General features: G+C 41.4%; 1 protein-coding gene across 2 annotated transcripts in view; it reads left to right on the plus strand.

Annotated features, from left to right (window-relative positions):
- The window catches only part of LOC138282757 (fibrocystin-L-like), a 735,329-nt gene that overhangs the window by 366,243 nt on the left and 348,200 nt on the right, over positions 1-20,886 (plus strand). For both annotated transcript variants that reach the window (XM_069220628.1, XM_069220629.1), the window contains exons 33-35: positions 1,044-1,179; positions 14,954-15,146; positions 20,703-20,845. In XM_069220628.1, coding sequence (XP_069076729.1) covers positions 1,044-1,179; positions 14,954-15,146; positions 20,703-20,845 — 472 coding nt within the window. The remainder of the gene's footprint in view (positions 1-1,043; positions 1,180-14,953; positions 15,147-20,702; positions 20,846-20,886) is intronic.

Below are 20,886 nucleotides of genomic sequence, written 5' to 3' on the forward strand. Positions count from 1 at the left end.
CTTTTCCTGTTTTACTTTCCTTTTCTTCGTCCTACTTTTATATCTCATGAGAGGTAACCATCTCACACCCTTATTCCTCCCTAACAACCACTTTTTTCTGATTTCCTTTTATCTTCTCACTATGACCAGTTTTTCAAATTCTTTTATTTTTTAAGGGTTGAATATTTCAAATGATGGCTTCACAAAATATCATTGCATTCAGTAAAAGTGGGTTCGCAAATTGCACCACTTTTACTGAATGCAATTTTCAGTCCACGAGGATCTTTTTTCACTGTACAGGTTTTACAGGGGCTACACACCAGCACCAGAAAAACAGTGACGCAGGCCCTCATCACCCGCTGGTTGTGGACTACAGCAATGCTCTCTACTTAGGCACCACCGACAACCTTGTGAGAAGACTCCAGATTATCCAGAAAGAAGCAGCCAGACTGATCCTCAACCTGCCCAAATGGACCTACATCTCCCAGCACATGAGAGAATGCCACTGGCTCCTCATCAAAAGAGATGCCAGTTCAAGCTCCTGGCCCATGCCTAAAAAGCCCTTCATGACCATGGACCGGCGCATATGAACTACCACTTGAATTTCCACCACCTATCTAGAAACATCTGCTTCCCTCACCTTGCCCTCACTCAGAACCCACACATCCACCACTGCCGTGCCAGAGGTTGATCCTTCTCCCATCTCAATGTCTAATCCTGGAATGCCCTTCCCCTCCACCTTCGAATAGCACTCTCACTGGCAAACGTCCGGGAGGAACTCAAGACTGGGCTTTTTGACTGTGACCCTCAGTCCAGCGCCTGAATACCCTCACGGGTGATAATCTGCACTTTATAAATACAGCCTGATTGATTGTTTACCGTTATTTATTTTAGGCTGACTCAGTTCCATATTTCAGGAGTATTTCTGCACATTGATCTGTTATTCTGTAGGCAAAAGCTCTATTCAGAAACTAAAGGCTGCTTGAACTTTTCGATAATCTGCCAAATCATAGCCTGTAGGCCTAAAAAAGTATTTATTGATCAACTTTTGTTTTCTTTTGCAGGGACAATTAGGAAATACCAGAGTTGATGTTTTCGTCAATGGATTAAATGTTACTTTAACAGGCCATTTTCTGTATACCTCTGCCGTTTATACTTCAGTAATTACAGATGTTTTTCCAAATACAAGTAGTGTCTTGGGTAAGAACATATGTAAATCATTATTTGACTGGTTACAAAAAGTGTTTACAGATGCCTGTGATTAAAACATGTTGTTGTCCTCTTCTGTAATCAGAACATGTACCCTATCATATTTTACAATCTATTCGAAATACATTGTTTACAATACTTTGCCGTATATAATTCAATTAATATGTTTCAGCAAAAACACCTATATACATGCGAGCAGAGTCTGAATCATTTTTGTACATACTTTTCATATTTATTTCTCTAAAAAGTGCTAAACAATAAATAAATCAATTGTATTATCAAAAAATTTAACTTTTTTTACCAACCCCATTTCATCTTTCAGTCTCACATTCATACACACAAAACACACATCCTCTCACATCTCCCATTTTTTGCGGTCCCGCCCACGTAAAACAAACACTCCAGGTCACAACAGTGATAAGATCTCACATTTCTGTCATTGTGTTGTGGGTCTGGGATCTCTCCAAGGACATTCCACCTTCTTCGGGACCACATAATAAATACATGTAATGACGTGGACCAATATGGGGTAATCTTCCTCTCTTGTGATGGTCACAGCACACTCCTCATATAGCGATATGTAGATGATAAAATCATGTTGTCCCTACACTTGGATATCATGTAATATTGGGCTCATTTTCAAAGGATCCTTCAATTAAACCATCTCTTTGAGGCTACTAACCATACAAGGCTCCTTGATCCTGGATCTGAAGGATGGCACAAATGTGCGCCCGAGGAGGGTTACCACGTGCTGTATTGTGCTCCCACTGGAACAGTGGAGGCACAGGCTCTGCTTGCATGTATGAAAAATATGAAATTACAATCCAAAAAAATTCTCGATACTGGTCTAACATTGGTTGCGGTCATCCTTAGTAAGTACCTGAGAAATAAAATAGATAGTTGATTGCGAACAACTTAATCAATGTGGAATTATTTTTAACAGTGATGTATTATTGATTGCCTGAATGTAAAACCACTTTTTCCTCACATTTTACCCCATTCCCTTCTTGTTATTTGGGAGTTATGATCTTTTTACTGATATCGATCTACCCCCTTCAGTCCAGTATGTTGTTTCATTCAATTCAAGGCATTAGGTTTATTTTAGTATTAGGGGGAACAAATAAGTGTCATGCTGTCGTCTGGTCTGTGGTTATTACGACTGTGTACTGTTTTCAATGTCTAATTTGTAGGCTTGTTTATTGTGCCTGGGACAATATTCACATTAGGGTAATAATAAGGCCTATAACAAAATTAGTATGAAGAAACGCCAAAGAAAAACACACTTTCCTTGTGGAAAGCACGTCATTGATAATCCCTTGTTTGCAAAAGGATATGGTGAAATATTCCCTTGCTGCATATCATATTTCTTTAAAGCAGGCCTGCATGGTGCAAGACTGTAACAGTCCTATGTATGATCTAACATGCCCATGCCAGCATTTCAGTCACCTGTTCTCCACATCTCAAATAAACCATAAATAGTAAGTTGGGAGTGTAAAGCTAATTCAGTGCATCAGTGTGTAATATATCCTTTTAGGGTCGGGGTGAAAAAATTGGATTATTAGTTACATACTAAGTAATAATATTCTCGCTATTCTTGTTAGGTCCAATAAAGGTTTTAGTAATTTAAACCAGAGTTCAACCCCCAGCAGCTATGGTACAGAGCACATCGGCTTAAAATAGGAACATGTGTAAAGCACATAGAAGTACTAAAGCAGTTAAAAAGTGAAAAATTTAATGCAATAAAAATTCTACTCTAATTTATAAACATGTATTCTAATGCATAAAATAACACGAAAACAACTAAAATATAAAAAGGGAAACCAGAGGGATGAATATTTAAAGTTTGAAAAAAGCAAGTGGTCTCACTAGACCTGGACAAGGCTAAAGTTTGAGGATAACGACGATGGAGTGCAGTCGGGTATGAGGCCTAGGTAGGTAAGGAATTACCTTCGGATTTAGGGCCTGAGTTAGAGTTTGGCGGATGGTGTTACTCCGTCATACACATGACGGATGTCCCATCCGTCGTATTACGATTTCCATTGGATATAATAAAATCGTAATAAGGAGGAAGGGATATCCGTCATGTTAGTGACGTAGTAACCACATCTGCCAAACTCTAAATCAGGCCATTAGATATTTTTCTGGAGAAATCGTGGTCCTCAAAGAGGCTTTGGTGGGGCAACCCAAGTGCGATCCAAGTCGGGGTTCAACAGTCCTGGGTTGGTGAAGAGGGGGGTCTCAGTACTGTTGTCGATGAAGGCAGGAACGCTCCAAGTGGGCGAAGTCCAGCAGTTTGTCCCCATGAAGTTCTTGACGTTAATCTGCTTCAGCTTGTCATTGCTCTTGGTGAAGTCCTCTACATTCGCACTTGAAAAATTTGTGAAAGTGAAATCTGTTTCAGTGGGGCAAAACAGCAAGATGGGTCCAACAATTCAGTCAACAGCTTCAACTCGATAGAGGCCCTGTCTCCTACCTACCAGTTCTTGAGAGGAAAAGTTGCCAAACGGATACAGTAGTGGGTGTGACACATCTATGCCCAGTGCCAGCCTGTGGGTGGGGGTAACTCCTGGCTATTCCCTAACCTATTTGATAAGAGGTCCCAGAGATGACCCTATCCACTTGTGCAGCACTTACTGTGTGCTTTACTGTAAATTATCCCATAGTGTCACTGTCTTCCTAAAACTAACATGGCTGAACCTTTTTTCCCTTGTGGAAATCTCCCTGAACCCACTCAGAGTTGTGGCTCTGGTAATGGGCAAACCCTCTTGTTAGACCTGGCAGCTTTTTGGAGTGTCTCCCTTGTTTTTTTGCCTTCTGACCTCCTGGTTTTAACGTGTACTGGATTCTGTTTTTGCTGGTTTATTGTCCCTGCACACTTTACCACTGTTAATCAGCGGTAAAGTGCAAGTGCTCCTCATATAAATTGTACTGTGGATTGGTTTATCCATGTTTGGCATATTTGATTTACTAATAAGTCCCTAGTGAAGTGTACTAGAGGTGTCCAGGGCCTGTAAATCAAATGTTACTAGTAGGCCTGCAGCACTGGTTGTGCCACCCACATTAGTAGCCCTGTAAACATGGCTCAGACCTGCCACTGCAGTGTCTGTGTGTGCAGTTTTAAACTGACAATTCAACTTGGCAAGTGTACCCACTTGCCAGGCCTAAACCTTCCCTTTTACTACATGTGAGGCACCTCTAAGGTAGGTCCTAAGTAGCCCCATGGGGAGGGTGCAGTGTATTTAAAAGATAGGACATGTACTGGTGTGTTTTATATGTCCTAACAGTGAAATACTGCCAAATTTGGGTTTCACTGTTGCAAAGGCCTATCTTCCTCATAAGTTGACATGGGGGCTGCCTTTAAATAACTTTAAAGTGCAGATTCCCTTTGAGAGCAGATAGAAATGTGGAGTTTGGTGGTCTCTGAACTCACAATTTAAAAATACATCTTTTAGTGAGGTTGGTTTTTACATTGTTCGTTTGAGAATGCCACTTTTAGAAAGTAATCATTTTCTTGCTTAAACCATTCTGTGACTCTGCCTGTTTGTGGATTCCCTGTCTGAATCAGTTTGACAGTTGGGCTGTTTGTGAATCTCCTCTAGACAGTGAGACAAAGGGAGCTGGGGTGTAGCCTACATATTCTGATGAGCTATCTGAGCTAGAGTGGAGGGTGGAGTGGTCACTTACACCTAAATGGACGGTGCCTGCCCTCACACAATGCAGTCTCCAACCCCCTAGTGTGTGTCTGGGTCCTGGCCTGAACAAGATAAGATCTTGCAAACAAGAGAGACTCCCCTTTGAAGTTTACCAACTTCAAAGGCAGAAAGGGGTATAACTATTGGACCCAAAACCTCTGAAAATTAGATTACTTCAAGGATTCAAGAGGAACCTCTGCTTGGACAAGAGCTGAAGTGCTGAGGAGAAGTGCTGCCCTGGCCTGTGACTGTTCTGTTTTGGGCTGTCCTGCAGTTGCTGATTCTGCCTGTGCAAGGGGACAGAGACTGGACTTTGTTTTGCATTCTTGCTTGAGAGGGCTTGGAGTAGAGCTTGCCTCCTGTTCTGAAGCCTCAGGGTCAGCAAAGGCTTGCAAACTTAAGAAGACATTGAATAATTAGTCAAGTAGGCTACTCCAGAACCCTGGATCTTGCTTGAACATTGAGGCGGGGACCAGGTGTCCAGAGCCTCTTATTGCCTTTATTTGTTCGGCGCTGGTGGTTTGAGAGATAAACAGAGCCAGCATTGTCGTTTTCAGGTTTGGAGGCAGTGGCGCCAATTCCTTGCAGCTATATAGTCACCCAATGTACTTCAGCCAGGTGTGCTAGGGGATGTTGCTGACTGCGCCACAGGCCAGGCCACCCTCTAATTAGTTTATCACGGACTACAGTGGTTTGCTGTTTTTTGCCTGCAGGCGTGTACATTTTCAATCCGTTGTTACTTACACACACATTTTGCTTTCCAGATGGATTTCTTATATTCCTTCCTGATTTCTGTAAAAATCAAAGCAGGGGCACCTGGGGCATGTTGATTGCGTGTAGATTTGGTGGCTTTTAGAGCATGCTTCTGCAGTTTGAGGGGGGTGTTAAACCATTTGTTGCGTACAGGGCATTGCTGAAGCAGGCATTACCACTTTTTTGTTCCTAGTACCTTCTTTAGTCCTGTCTGAACTTTTTCCGAGTCGGCCACTGGATTTTGAAGTTTGCATCTTCCTGCTGGAATAAGGATTCTCCAGATTGCATAATTTGCTTTGGAGACTTCTGTCCATTCAGAGCCCTGAGTCCCATTGCTTCTAAAATTGTCAATAATTGGTGGTTAGCTCTGTTGGTTTTTGCGTGTTTCGACACTTGCTCCTGTATATGCCAGTCGGAGGCCAAGGCACAGTCCTCTGTATAGTTCCCCAGATGACTGGCCAAATTTAAGTTAAAGTCTCAAGTCACTATCCACTGTACGTATGAGTAATGGCTGCTGAGTTCCTGCAGAGCTTACTCTACTGCCTCAATGGAATTTGGTCAGCGAGCATCCTTCGGGTTCAAATAAGTGTTGACTATCAATGCACAGGTTTTGTTTGCCTCTACTTTCCAATTTTTAATGGTTGTTGTTTGTATATGTAGTGAGTCCAGCTCCAGGTATTCTGTGATTATATTTATTAAGGATCACATATGTACTCAAGCCCCTTTTTAGCCTGCCTTTTCCTCTGTTTTTTTCGTCGGGTTTGTAGAATTGCACATGGATGGGGACTTCAGCAAGACTCCACGTCTCTTGGAGGCATATAATGTTGTACAATTGTAAGTAAGTTTCAAGCATTGTGTTCAGGGCGATTTTGTTTAGGCCTGTGATGTTCCATGAAATTAAGGCGAGCTTGTCTTTGTGGCCTGGGGCTCTATTTCCCTATGATGGCTTAGTGCTAGGGTTCACCCTGAAGGGTGGTTGCTGGCCAGTTGGTGCATGTGCTCCCAGAGGATGGTTGTGCTAAGGTTTCTAATCTAGGGGATTCTAGTCTAGGAGGAATAGTTACTTAGAAGTTTTGTTGTATTTTTATTGCATTGCTTGGGGGCCCCTTCGCCCCTGCCAGTATTGAATACGTTTTTGCGATAACTGGACTGTTCTTTAGCTGGTGCGCTAGAAAGTGAGGATACTTTTCTGGCAATGGCGAACTCACTTGAATTCCCCATTCCTCCAGCAGAGCTCTGTGTCGCAGGATGTCATCCTTATTTTTTGTGTCGCTAAGACGTATTTCAGAGGATTCCTTGGATCCCCCGAGTGGCCAGGGGATAGGAAGGATACTCGATCCAGGTCTCAACTGTTTATTTTATCAAGACATGAAAGAGACATACAAATTTTGAGAATATGTGCACTGTTCAGAATATCTCCGGGACCCCTGGAGTTGTAGGGGGGGTTGAAAGATTAATGTGGCCTTTGAGACTGATGATAGTTCTGTGTCAAGGTTCAGATTCCTGTCTTCTTGTAGGTAACTTGTGCCTGAGCAGCTGTGTGCTTATGAAGGTATTTTGTAGTAAGGTTAAAGTTCTGTCTGTATCAAATAGAGGAGGGTCGGATGTTGCTGCTGAGTTGCGGATGCCCGCAGTTGTGGTGGGGCACAGATGGGCCACTTCCCCTATGCTTAGCCTTTTGTTAGTGAGTTGAGTTTCGTTGTCTTTCATGGTAGGTGTTAGACTTTTCATGCTTGGCGTGGTCTCCCTTAACTTTTTGCCTCTGTTCCCCAGGTTGTTGATGTGTGCTGGACTCTGATTTTGCTGTTTTTGTAACTCTGGCCCATTTCTAACAGTAGGCATCCTGAAACTCCATGTGCTCAAGCTGCACACCTGCTGAGAGTATTTGTTTATCCGTGAGGTTAGGGCTGGGTAACCTGTCCTGGAGTGCTTCTAGGCGGGGCGTGCTGCCTGTTGCCACCATTTGAGTGATGATTGTGTGTTTACGGTGCCTGCTTTTTTTGAAGTGAGCCCCCAAGTATTCAAGCACTAGTGGGCCATAGATCTGCCATTCTGAGCTACCTCTGTCTCATGGTGGCTGTTCTTCTGGCACCTACCCTGAATGCTCATTGCGCAGGTGCCAAGCAGGGGTTGGAAAAAGCACTGATACTGACATTAAGGTGGGGGTTTCATTCTAGGGATCCTCAGTGCCTTTGTTAGCTGAGGTTGTCATGTTTGTAGAGTCCTTGATGTTGCCCTGAGTGTTCCCCCTTGTTTGCTGCTCGCTGTCCCAAGAAGTTTGTTCTTTTGCAACCTGATTAAGCTGGGCCTTATTATCCTCTGTGCTCGTGGATGCTGTCATCTTCTACTGATCGGACCCGGTTCTGGTTGCTTGCGCTTGTTTGTATACAGAGTATACTGGCCGGCCCTCACAGCTTTTCAATTACTTAATTTCTGGTGGTCTTGCATTTTTCTTGTTTTTTTCAGTCTCTTTTTGTTGTTCCTGGAGAGAACTGGTTCGAAAGGTTGTGAATCCTTGGTTTCTGATCCCTTTAAACTTGGAGGTGCAGTTAGCTCTTGTTGGATTTTGCAGGTCCTTTAGCCCACATCAGCTTTGTGGGCGGGTAGTTCAGAGGCTGATGTCCAAGCGGTTTCCTGGAGTAGTGAGTTTAGTGATGCAAGGCAAAATTGAGGCTGTTGGGTACCTTTGCTGGCAACAGTCTGAAGGAACAGACTGTCCGGTTCGTGTGTAATTGATTTGTTTTGCTGCAGAGTTGTATTTTTTTATTTCATTATTCATATCATTCATGACCCTGGGTAGTTCGGTTAATTTTTCCATGACCGGGCTGTGGTCACGATGTTGATATGTTTCTGCCCCATATGACTGCACTCTTGTTATCAAGCAGGTCAGCTTTTGCATTTTGCCGTTGATTGCCATTATGTATGAAGCCACTGTTTGCATGATCGCAATCTGAATGTATAATTTGTCAGTGTTCATTGTAGCGGCTGTGGTAATTGCAGACAGGACATTGCATAAGGTTTTCCCATTGGGCCTTTTGCTGCCCTGGGTCTCAGACTTGGGGTTAAACTCCTCTTGTATTTCCTCCGTGCCCCTTAGTGTAGGGCTCCATGATAAGGAATGCTTTTGGGGGGCTGGCTTCGACTCCAGACAGGTCCGCTGCCAATTTCCTCCTCCCATGGTTGTTGCTTTGCCAAGCTCTTGGTGGCCATCTTAGGTGAATTGTTTTGTGCGGACCCCTGAATGGTTGTAGCAGTTTGATACCATGTTTGATCCTCTGCAAGTTGCAGTTTTATTACTTTGATCACTGGGGATAATGCAGGCTCCCTGGATGGTGAGGGCTCGTGGTGGCAGCGTTTGTGTGTGCCCGTCCACTGGCAGCATGAGCCTCTTCTAGGTCCGGTAGTGATCCTGGTAGCCAGGGCACCTGGTAGCTGTTTTCAATGTCTGAGTACTGCGTGATAGCACTATCGCTTAGCGATCTTGTGGTGTAGAGATCGCCACATGAGATCGCCTGACTCTTTACTTTTGCTTTTTTCTCAATTAGTTTGGGGCTCACTGAATGGAAGCATTCCCGTATAGTTTTTGTCACTTTTATCTGGCTTGGTTTTGGCTTAACTACTCCCTGTGCCTCTCTCCCTTTGAGTTCGTTTGGGCATACCTTTTGCTGGATGCTGCTGAGGAGTGTACTGGAGATAGGCTTCTCTTCTTCTGTTTCCTTGGCTTCTTGGTGACTGATCCTTTTGGTTGGTGTCTGATCCTTTTGGTGCAAATTTATTTTTCTTAAACATATTTTGCGCTCTGTCATGAGCCATTAGCAGACGGGAGATGTGAGTTCTCATTTTGTTGAGTCTTGAAGAGTATGATCACTGTCTGTGTGGCACAGATGGTGAACTGGTCTCACCTGATGCCCCAAAAGCTGCACCAAGTCCTGCCTGGGCTGTTTCTGTGGGGGAATCAGGGCGAACAGAAGGTTGAAGAGCAGTTCCTTGTATTATAATTGAATGTGGCAGTGATTTCTATCCATGTTACAGTGAAGGACTGTAGAGTTGGGCAGCTCTACGTCCCTTGTATGATACAGTGGTTTCCTACAGTTCATTTCTTTACCGAGCCATTGGGTGTGGCATATCTCACACCCAGTGAGCTGAGAGATGAATCATGTTGATTATTATTATTTTTTTTTTTTTGGTAAAGGCGCTCTGGTGCCCTTGTGGCTTAGAGCCACTTTCCTCTTGCAGCACAGTGGTGACGTGCACTAACCAGGATACCGGTGGCGAGCAGGTCTCACCGGATGCCCCACAAGCTGCACCCAATCCTTGCTGGGCTGATTCTGTTGGGGACCGTGGTGCCCACTCTGTGGCAGCTGGCTAAGGCTGCTGCACTCGCGTAGTTTTCCTGTACATCGCTCTTGTTATTTGTGGCGTGCTGTTACCTGTGGCCCTGAGCATCTGTGCCCACTGGCCACGCTAAGGCATGCAGCTCCTGCCCGCCATGCCGCTGACCCTGCTCAGGCAGCTGCCGGTGTCACTCCCCACGCATGGGCCCACTAGAGGGTTGGGGCAGTGCTGCCTATTTGGGGGGGCGGTAGGGAAGCCAGTCGGCGACATTGCGGTAAGAACTCTGCAAGCCACTGCTTGCTCTGCTCGTTGGAGACCGTCGGAGTCTGTCGGAGTCCGTCGGGCATCACCACGTCAACACGTACCTATCAATAATGTAAAATGTAGTTTCTTGATTCCTTGTGAGGGCACTTGTCAAGGGAATGGTCTGATACTTGGCAGCACTGTATAGCCAGCAAAGGCCCAGGATTACTACGACCAGCACAAAGATACGCATGGTATTTACTTTTCAGGGCAAGAGGTGCAAAACACTTTTTGTTCTGCTTCGCCTTATAGTGTCAAGTGGGTGTTACTTGGGTGCAACAGTGTGAACAACTATTGGTTTCGACACAAAGCCCAGTAGATAGGAATGCTGGACTTTGCAGCAAAAACTAATGGCTGCTTGAAGGCAGAGACTTTTTAGGGCATGGGCAAATTAGGCTCTGGCTCAGGGCCCCGCCTTTCAAGGGGGACCCTCATTAATTGATCAAATTCTTTCAGCCAAATATAAACAACTTCATCTGCCTGCTTATCGTGCTTTTTAAAATCCTTTACTTATACAGAAAAGAGGACAACTGGATAAAAAAGCATAACAATTTATGACGAAAGGTGAGCAGCCTTTCCAATTTTTCCAGCAGCTGATCCAAGACATAATGACAGTGAAGAATAAACCCCAAATAAAGTTAATAAGATACAATCTGTGTTATAAAAGTGAATATTTAGTGTTCTCAGGAAAAAGGGAGCCGCCACCCAAAAATGTTTAGATGCAGCCACCAGTTTATATAAAGTTTAAAACTTATGGTGGCTCAATGCGTAGAACGGCAGCACAGAACATTTTATGTTTTTTATTGTGTGGAAGCTTCAGAAATCTGAACAGTGGTGGGGTGGTTGACTAATAAAGCTGCAAGGTGAAAACGGTGCCTGCCGAAGACATTGTAGGTGGGTAGCAGTGATGGAGTGGCTGAGGTAAACCACAAAATTAAACGGACCACAAGTCAGGTGGCGCTGCACTTCAGCCTGGAATGAGTTAGCTATTTTAGGTCCATGAAGAAATCATTTTAAAGATTTGTCTGCTTTAGACATCTTTAATTATGAAGAAGAAGCCCCTCAAGGCAATACACAGTGCAAAAAATGATGGCGTGTCTGCTGGTATTGAATGCTTGCCATGCACAAAAACAGCATTTTTCATTTTTTTTTACTGCAGAGAAACAGATGGAGATTCCTTCGCCTTAGCACATTACAATGAAGTTTATCACAGAGCAAATTCAAAATACTGAGGGGCATATTTATACTTTTTGTGCAAAACTGCACTAATGCAGTTTTGCATCAAAAATGTTTGCACCAGCTTGCACCATTCTTGAGCATCATCCGGGCACTATATTTATGGAATGGTGCAAGCCGGCGCAAAGAGTAGGCTAGTGTAAAAAAAGATGACGTTAGCTGGGTGAGGGTGGCCGTATGGGAGAAGGGGGTTTTTGCACCAAAAAATGACGTTAGGCAGGTTAGAGTAAAAAAAAAAGACTCTAACCAGCCTAGCATCAGTTTCTGACACAAAACTATCCATACCACATGACTCCTGTCTTATAAAAGACATGAGTCATGCCCACCACCCCAGTGGCCAGCACAGGGGACCAGGTACCCCTGGACATGGCCATTGCATCCAGTGTCATGTAGGGGGGCCCATTTCAGGGCCCCCAATGGCACTTAAAAAAAAGACTTACCTGTACTTACCTATACTTACCTGGGATGGGGTTCCTCATCCTCCGCTGTCCCTTTGGTGTGGGTGGGGGTGTACCTGGGGCGGGCACCTGTGGGCTTATTCCATTGTGTTTCAAGATGAAAATAGGCCCACAAGCTTTGCACCATTATGTGACCCCTCCTCCACTCCATGATTTTAGCGCAGGGGATAAATATGGCGCTAAGGCTATAGAGTCATTGTTTTGCACGGGAACGCTTACCTTGCATCTCATTGACACAAAGTAGGTTTCCATGTCCAAAAAAGACTTTAACTCCATAACTTTGCCGCTAGATGGGTTTAGCGTCAAAGTATAAATATGAAGCTAGTTATGCACCGAATTTACGTACTAAAAAATTATGCAAATTCCGTGCAAAACAAGTATGAATATGCCCCTAAGGTCCTCATTACAAGTTTGTCGCAATAGAGTGGTGTATTTCTCTCACTTTGTAAAACCCATTACCACATGGTGAAGTATTTACCACATCAAGCAAATACCTCATATTCTGAGTTTTAATGAGAAAAATAGGGCATCACCTGTGGAATTGTTTTTTAACACAGAAAATTATGTTTTGCCCTTTTTCAGGGAATTTTCCCTTGATAAATGTCATCATGCTTGTCTTGCCAGAATGTATCAGGGAACACTTACAGAGGTGTCATAATTATGACACTACTAGGCCCTGATTCAGAGTTTATCGAAATTAAAGTGTTAGTTTTTTGCAACTGATAATGATACTATGGGGTTTGTTATTTATCAGGTGAGATACATAACATCTATCATACGTTTTTGTGGACTAACAAATGGATTTAGTGTTACTGCACGAAAATCTGCATGGTAACTACCATACACTTTTACCCTATTATATTCCCATAGTTATCATGCTAACTTGGTGAATTTCAAATGCCAGCTCATTCCTCTTCCTTCCTTGCATCTTTGTGTCTCTCCATCCTTTTATGCCAGGCATATAATTCTTTCACCCTACTCTTTTTTCATGCATCTCTCTCTTCATGTTCCTCGTTCTGTTCTTCATTATACCTTACTTCCCCTTCCATTATGCCTCTGCCTTAATGCTCCCTCATTCTAACGGCCTTATTTTCATCATCGATCAACCTATTTCCTGTATCTTTCTCTATCCCTCTCTGCATTTCTTTCTTTACATTCTTTACACTTTCTTAATAGATCATCCTTGTTTCCTTCTTCCTTTCTCACTCTACTGTCTCACCTACTCTCACCATTCTTTCCACCTTTGCTCCTCGTGCTTCCATTCTCCCCGTCACTTTACATTTTCTTAATATTCTATTTATACATCTTCCTTACAATGCGTTTTACTCGCATTCACTATTCTAAAGCCTTTGTTTTGCCATTTGATTTTCCTCTCTTTCTTCTGCTTGCTTATCCTTTCTCCCAGTTCCTATCCTTCTTGACGCTCCTTTTTTCTACTCCCATGTACTAACTATAATTTCCCTTCTCAATCTTACTTCCATCTTTTTCTTTTCATTCTCCTCTCATTCTTTCCTCCCCATCTAATTTTCTCTGATCACCTCAGGTTCATCACTTAATTCCTACCCTGTTTAATGCTCTCACAACTACCCTTGTGTCTCTCTCCTTTAGCCTTACTCTTCTTTCCTTTCGCCTCTTTGAATGCTTCCATCCCTTCTCTCTCTTTTTCCTTCTTGTATTTTGTACTCTATACTCCCTTTGCAGCCTTCTTGTTTCTATCCCTTTCTCTTTATTCTTCTTACTCTTCTTGACACAAGCAAATGGCAATAGAACTACTGTACTTGTGCGAACAAGGATGAAGCTGGAGACAATGCAAAACTTGAGAGAAACCAAAAGACTGGAATGGGTAACCTCAATGGCCCACATGTGGCGAGCATAAATAGTGCTGGAAAAAGACAAGTTTAAGGCTGGTGCATAAACAGTGGTTAGCAAATAGCGACACTGGATGGGGCTAGCAGTCCTCATCTGCTACATGTTTCTATTGAGCACAATCAAATATCTCTATGAGTTAAGCCTAGTCCTCACACCTTTTAGCAATGTCCTCAGAACCAAAACCCACACCACCCATATAAGGTGTTATGTAGTAATTTCCTGAGATCTCCTCATCATGTTAAATGTCTTGTGAGATCATTGTTATAAATGTTTGAATGTTTGAAATCTGAAAAATCCTGCCTCTTTTGGTCATAGATTTTTTCCAAAAACACTATAGCCTCATAGTTGTCTGCCTCATGGTGGTCCATGGTGTGCTATATCATGACAATAATAGATCAGATCAAAAAAATGTAGGGGGGTGCAGGCTATGGGTGAGACCTTGCAGATTTTGTATGGTATTGCCTATCATTTGTTGTCTCTCTCTCACCATTTCTGAAATTTTAATAAATAATTGGGTGTGAGTAGACCAAAAATAGAGCTGAAATTGAAAGTTGTTTGCAACAGGGCACCCACAAATATGTTTGGCCATCAACTCCCAAAATTCTTAAAATGTCCCTGCTTGGAAGCAGAGTAATCGAGAAGAAATGTGTTTATTTCTCAAAAAACAACATTTTGAATGTGTGCTGCAGCACACATCTAATGATAAGGAATCATCTGAGTTGTCTACCGATGGTTGTATGTACTGGAAGGGTATGCTTCTAGAACTAATCCCATGCTACAAAGAGAACACTGACTACTGCACCTGATGCGAGGCTGTGTACTACGATAGATGTCTTAAGTTCTATTTCAAGGAACGACAGCAGCAGACCAATCATAGCAATTATGGCTCTGCTCTGAATCTTCCATCTTGTGCAAAGCAGCACGGCACATGTGGTTGCTGCACAGCATTGCATAATAAATTAACAAATCTGAGCCAACGTTTTAATTTAGATATAAATATTGTCATCTTTAAGACAGGCATGTACACACATTAAAAAATGTGTTTGTAGGTTTAAATTTTTGAATGATTGCTATTATGTAAATTAAAGTAAAACATGTTGTTTTTTTAAACTAATTTAGGAAACAGAAATCTAACACTATTTGGCTCCAACTTTGGAAATGCACTGGCCGACACTAGAGTATACATTGGGGTGGGCCTCTGTCCAGTACTTGAAATGAATTCCACGCATGTTGTCTGCCTGTTGCCCAGTCTCCCACCCGGTACATACCCTGTCCTGCTGAAAGTTGGAAACTTGGGTTTTGCTTCAGTCAGGTAAGATTTTTGATCGCACTGTAGTATTGGTGACAGCATTTGTTTTCCTAGCTATGTTGTGGTTTCATTTAGATTTTTTTTATTAGTGTAGCTTTCTGTCTTAACCAACTAGTGATTACTAGTATCAAGATTGTATTTATTGTATTTAATGCTTGTGTGCTTGTAGTTAGGAAGTGTCTTCCTGTGGTGTGGCTCTAAGAGAAAGACATACCAAATTACATAGATTCTCAGAATGACATAGTATGACATAGTAACTAATTTATAAATGTGACCCCCAAATTTATATAGGACCTGGATATCCAACAGTACAGCCTGTGGCATACATATGTCTGCTACACCCAAGGGCATTCACACACTCACCCTAAAATTCTACAAATCGGGATAAAATGAATATCAACAAGTTACCACATGTTCGATATAGGTACAAACATCCTTATGTAAGCAGGTGCCAAAGTAAATGGGAACAACGTTTCAAGATGATAGGTTTTCTAGAAAGCATATTTTGAATGACCTGGATTTACGGTGCACTGCTGACTCTCTGGAGGTCGGTGGGGCAGGGGTTGCCTTTCCAGCAATTGTATAGTGGAATATTTTCAATGAAAAGCAAGTAAGAGCATGTTAATTTTGGAAGCCTTGTCATGTACTACTACTTATCCCTCATTGTTCTAAAAAAGAAACTGTCCATATCCTTCTTTGACCTGCTACAATTAATTTTTAGGCAGCTTTGCACTAACACATGGCAATCCTCAATGATAAAAATTGTAATCGTCAAAACACAGAAGTTATTTTTTCTGTCACTGGCAAGCTCGTAGTGAACTAAATCAGGTGACAAAATGAGGGTTCTGATTGTCTCCTCGTATGAAATAAACATTCAAGCTAGACCGCCCTTCCTAAAAAATGTCAGTGATTCATGGGTCAGGATTTGGACTTTGTAAATTTAAGTTAACAAATTATTTTGAAAAGTATTTTAGTTCAGCAAAAGAAATGTTAACACCCTGAAGGGAATCCCACAGCCAATTGTATCAAATGCTGCAGAGATATTAGAAGAGTTCTGACTTGAAAGGTCACCTGAGTCTAATAGGCAGAGAACACAGAACAACATCCAGCATGCAACTGAGAATTAGTGAGGACAAAATTCCATTTGACCACAGGCTAGATCGGTGGTTCTTAATCTGTGGTCCGCAGATGTTTGGAAGTCCACAAACACTTACTGAAGGAGCCTGCGACTGTTTAGAAACTAAATAATAATTAGCAGATTAATAAAGTATATTCAATTGAAAAGCAAAGAGTAAAAATTCTAAATTTTAAAATGCACTGTGAATGTGAAGGAATTTGAAACTGCAAGCTAAAGAATTGGCTCATATCGTTAGCTTTAGTCTTTGGAAATGATCTGTACCAAAAGAAGAATGCATTACTAGGAAACAAGACAAAGTGATGTGCTGGAGCCTAGCGTATCACTATATCTTTGAGAAATAAAACAACATTATGAAAAGGTCTGACCTTTCCATTAAAATTAAAATTTCGATTTTTTTATATTTTTTGCTTGTGAACTAAAGAAAATGTTTCACAATTCGTGTGTTTGCTTGGTGTATTCTTGTGCATTGTTGTTGGCTCACATCATAGAAATTGCTTAAGTCGGAGACTTTGGCTTCCAGTAATGATTCAGTGAAGGGACACTGTGGAGAAATCTCCTATAATGAAGTGCTTAGTGGATGGTGGAATGTCATGATGTAAGCAGTGAGGTCAGATGGGAGATGGAACAGGGGGAACTCTAGTGAAGACTGGAAGGAGAGAAGGGTGAATGGTGGTGAAGGTGTCACGTTACTTCTGATTATTAATAAAACTGAATGTCAAAAGAAGACTTGGAAGAGAGATCTTTACAGACACGGAAGTCAAAAAGTTAGGAACCACTGGTCTGTACCTCGTCTTTCAGCCCTATGCTGCTGGTGTTAAACTGGCATTCATCCTTTAATAAAGATCCCCACAAAACAAAGGGAAAGGAAATGAACATATTTAAAAACAATTGGATATAGATTTATGGTTTTTCTTTGATATTCATGCATCTGAAATATATTTTGAAGTGACTGTTTCCTGTAAGAGTTCATTGTTTCTAAAATAAGAAAACCTGTACACTCTAAAAACCATCACCCATAACGTACATTATTTTCAGAAATGCAGCAATCCATGCATTGGTTTCATCACAATTATTAATTCAAGTGAAGTGAAGGCTAGACATTAGCTATTTTTTAGTATATTTTATTTTGCCATGAAGCTTGGTAACAGCACACTAAGCAGAATTGTACAAGTTTAACATGAAAAAAAAGGTGGCCTTCTTTTGGACAGTCAAAAAATGTATTTGTGGTTTTGTGACCTTCTGTTAACGTTATTTACATCATCACACCTTCTTTGATTGGACAACACTTGAAAATACACTTCATAATCAACACATTAGACTCTTCGATTAATATGGAGAGAGGACACCAAAGACCAATTAGGGCCTCTATTTATTTTCCTTTATTATCCAATAAAGTACACTGCAGTAAGAGTCTAGAATGTAAAACCATTAGTCCAATTATTATCCACATCATTTTAGACCCAACAAGTAGCATGAATCTGATCATTCATTCTCTTCTTTCCTTCAAGGGGAGCATAAGCTACCAAAATACAGCACTCCTCCTCTTGCGCCTAAGATTCAGAGTATTTGTGCCTTACACTTGCCTCTAAACTGTAAAGTAAATAAATACAAAATAATCAATTATTCACATAAACCAACTATTGTGTGCCTTTTGTGTGAAATACATCTTTTCAAATATGTAATTCATTAAAACCAGATTACTAAAATATACACACAAACATATGTCCAGGTATAGAATAGTGAAATACACATCTGTGACACATGTAGGAGTAGAATCCCAATACTCTAATCAACCCCAAAATATAGATCACCCCAAACTTTACATCTGGTGGTACACTTCAGCACCCCTTGATCTTGCAATAACAGTTACCACCCTCCTCAAAATCAGGCCCAACAAAATTAGCAGAGTTAATAATAACTGGGACCACCACTCAACAGAGTCCCAGATCAGGGAAAAGTTATACGATTTTATTTCAAAACCTCAAAAATAGGGTGGTACAATATAAAGTTAAATGCCATGAAAACATAAATGCAAAGTACATAATCAGAAATCAAAACAATTCTAAACCCCACATGAATAACAAAACCAATAGATAAATGGACAGCATTCCTAACCGCAGGAAGTCTTATATAATTCAGACAGAATCTCGAATGGAACAGGAGAAGTCTTTGGCTCTCCCCCAAAACCAGGGTTTCCAGCATTATTATTGAGCAAAACTGCAAACTCACAGTGATATGACTAGTGATAACACATTCTAAGCAAAGCAGAGAATAATATATCATTATAATAGATGCACAACACTTTTCAGTACATTAGTTAAACAATAGTCCACACACCAATGTTTTAAACCAGGACCACATCAAGAATCTACAGCAGAAATTACATTCAATATGCGAAGAAAGTTTCCTTCACAATACATGAGCTTGAAGGAAAATAACTAGTTATGTCACATTGTCCTGTACTTTACAAAGGCTGCAGAAAGTGTGGGTAAATAGGTACCACAGGGGGACAATGATTGCAAGGTGGAAATGAGCAGGAGCAATTTGAACAGTTCATCAGAAATAACATTCATTTTAATCAAATGGTGTCCCAAATAAAACTTGTGGGGGGGGGGGGTTCGGGGTTGGCCCAGAAGAAAACCATCACCTTTTCAGATACCACACCACATTCTGATAATGAGAACACCACCCAAGGGAGGAGTAATTTCGGTCTTGGTTCTGAGCCATCAACTTCTAAACAGTCTTTTCTGTCACAAGGACAGAGGCCTCAATGGGGCCCAGTAAGAATCCCAAACGAGGATGGTACATGAATCAATACATGCTAGGATACAGCCAGATCAGGAATCAATCTTACTAGTGGTAGACACACCCAATACCAACAACAATATGGAAGTTGTTCCAATTTTTATTTTATCATCAGATCAGTTATATGGAATTGGATGTGCTGAGTGCTGGTCCTTCAGTTACACCTACTTTTAGGAATGATCCTTTCACCACACATATTGAGCTATGTTGATTATTTAGGACTCTAAGGTTGCAATATATTTTCCCCAGTACACCTGAGACTAGCACACATGATACCACAGGTGTACATTGTCCATCCACATTTTATCCATCTTCTAATAACATGCCCAAAGAGATTACAACTTTTGAAAATGTGGTTTTGACAGAAATAAAGTTGTTATTTAAACAACAAAAATATGTGAAGTACAACTTCATTAAGTCACAAAGTGAAACTTTGACCACCCTGTCTAAATGTAGGAATATTGTAATACAACCAGCAGATAAGAGTGACAGGATCAGAGTCCAAGACAAACTAGACCATGATAACGAGTTGTTGAGGCAGCTAGAGAATCCTTTGCATTATAAGAAACTTCTAAGAGATTTTAACCATTAAGAAAGAAATATCTACACTAACCATCGCAAGTGTGAGTGCTCCGTGGCTAAGTAAAAAAGAATTTGATTATTTGAATAAAGACGACTCTACCATACCAGAAATTTACACGGTACCCAAGATTCATAAAAGTGACAAAAAACCATCAGGGAGACTGATTGTTGCAGGATGTCAGTCCATTTTACAGCCACTTGCAGAATATGTGGACTTGTTTATAAAACCTTCTGTTCCCTTAATAGTAATCTGATATAACACATCAAAATCCAGAATTTCACATTTTGTCATGATGTAAAGAGTAGCCAAGCAGAACATAAAGGCTGCAACATACCAACATGGTAACATGGACTAATTTAGGAACACACAAAGAATACCAAGTGTGGATCCCTCAGCCATAGATTGGCATTGGGGAGGACTACGCCCCCTTTGGGAATAGTTTGTTTTGATAATTGTTTTTAAAGTAGCACATGTTCCTTAAAGGATCCAGAACTTTTTTTAAAAAAAACAAAGGTGGGAAAGCTTGGCAGTTTGTGTAAACTTCTGGGGGAGTAGGCAGCGGTCCACTGGACCACTGTATATTCCCATCTGAGGTCACCTAGTACCATACACCAAGGAGAAAGTATCCATGGAGGACATCTTCCCCTTTGTAAATCAGTTACCACCTCCATGAAGGTGTCGTTAACTGATCAATGGTTTAATCTGATCACTGCAATTGTAGTTGCAAACCATTTATTCATGCCATACTGAATTGCAGATAGGAGTGGACGCCGCCTTTAATGTCCCTACCTAATTGTGACTCAGTATGAGTCACTAAACTCATTTTCCAAGTCGGGAAGGGTCTTCTGACTCCAAAAGTAGGTTTAATACATTTGTAAAAGGTATTCTCTGGTCAAAAACTCTGTGATGTTCTTGAAAATTGTGGGGTTTGCAATTAAAAAATGGATTTGGCCCTCTGGCCCCAAATTAGTCAAAAACTGACATGATTGAGGTCTTTCTCCTAAAATCACTTATGTCTTTTCTTTTTTCTTAGTGACCCCTTAAAAGCTAACATTACATACATTTTGGAGGTAAACAGCATTTCTCCTCAGCACGGGTCAGTGTATGGTGGCACAAAAATAACAATAACAGGTTCTGGATTCAGCACAGAGCCAGGGATCAATGAAGTGCAGCTAGGTAAGTTTTGCTTTTGCTGTAATTTTTCATTTTAGGGTCAA

The sequence above is a fragment of the Pleurodeles waltl genome, chromosome 2_2 (genome assembly GCF_031143425.1).
Source record: "Pleurodeles waltl isolate 20211129_DDA chromosome 2_2, aPleWal1.hap1.20221129, whole genome shotgun sequence".
Taxonomy (NCBI): domain Eukaryota; kingdom Metazoa; phylum Chordata; class Amphibia; order Caudata; family Salamandridae; genus Pleurodeles; species Pleurodeles waltl.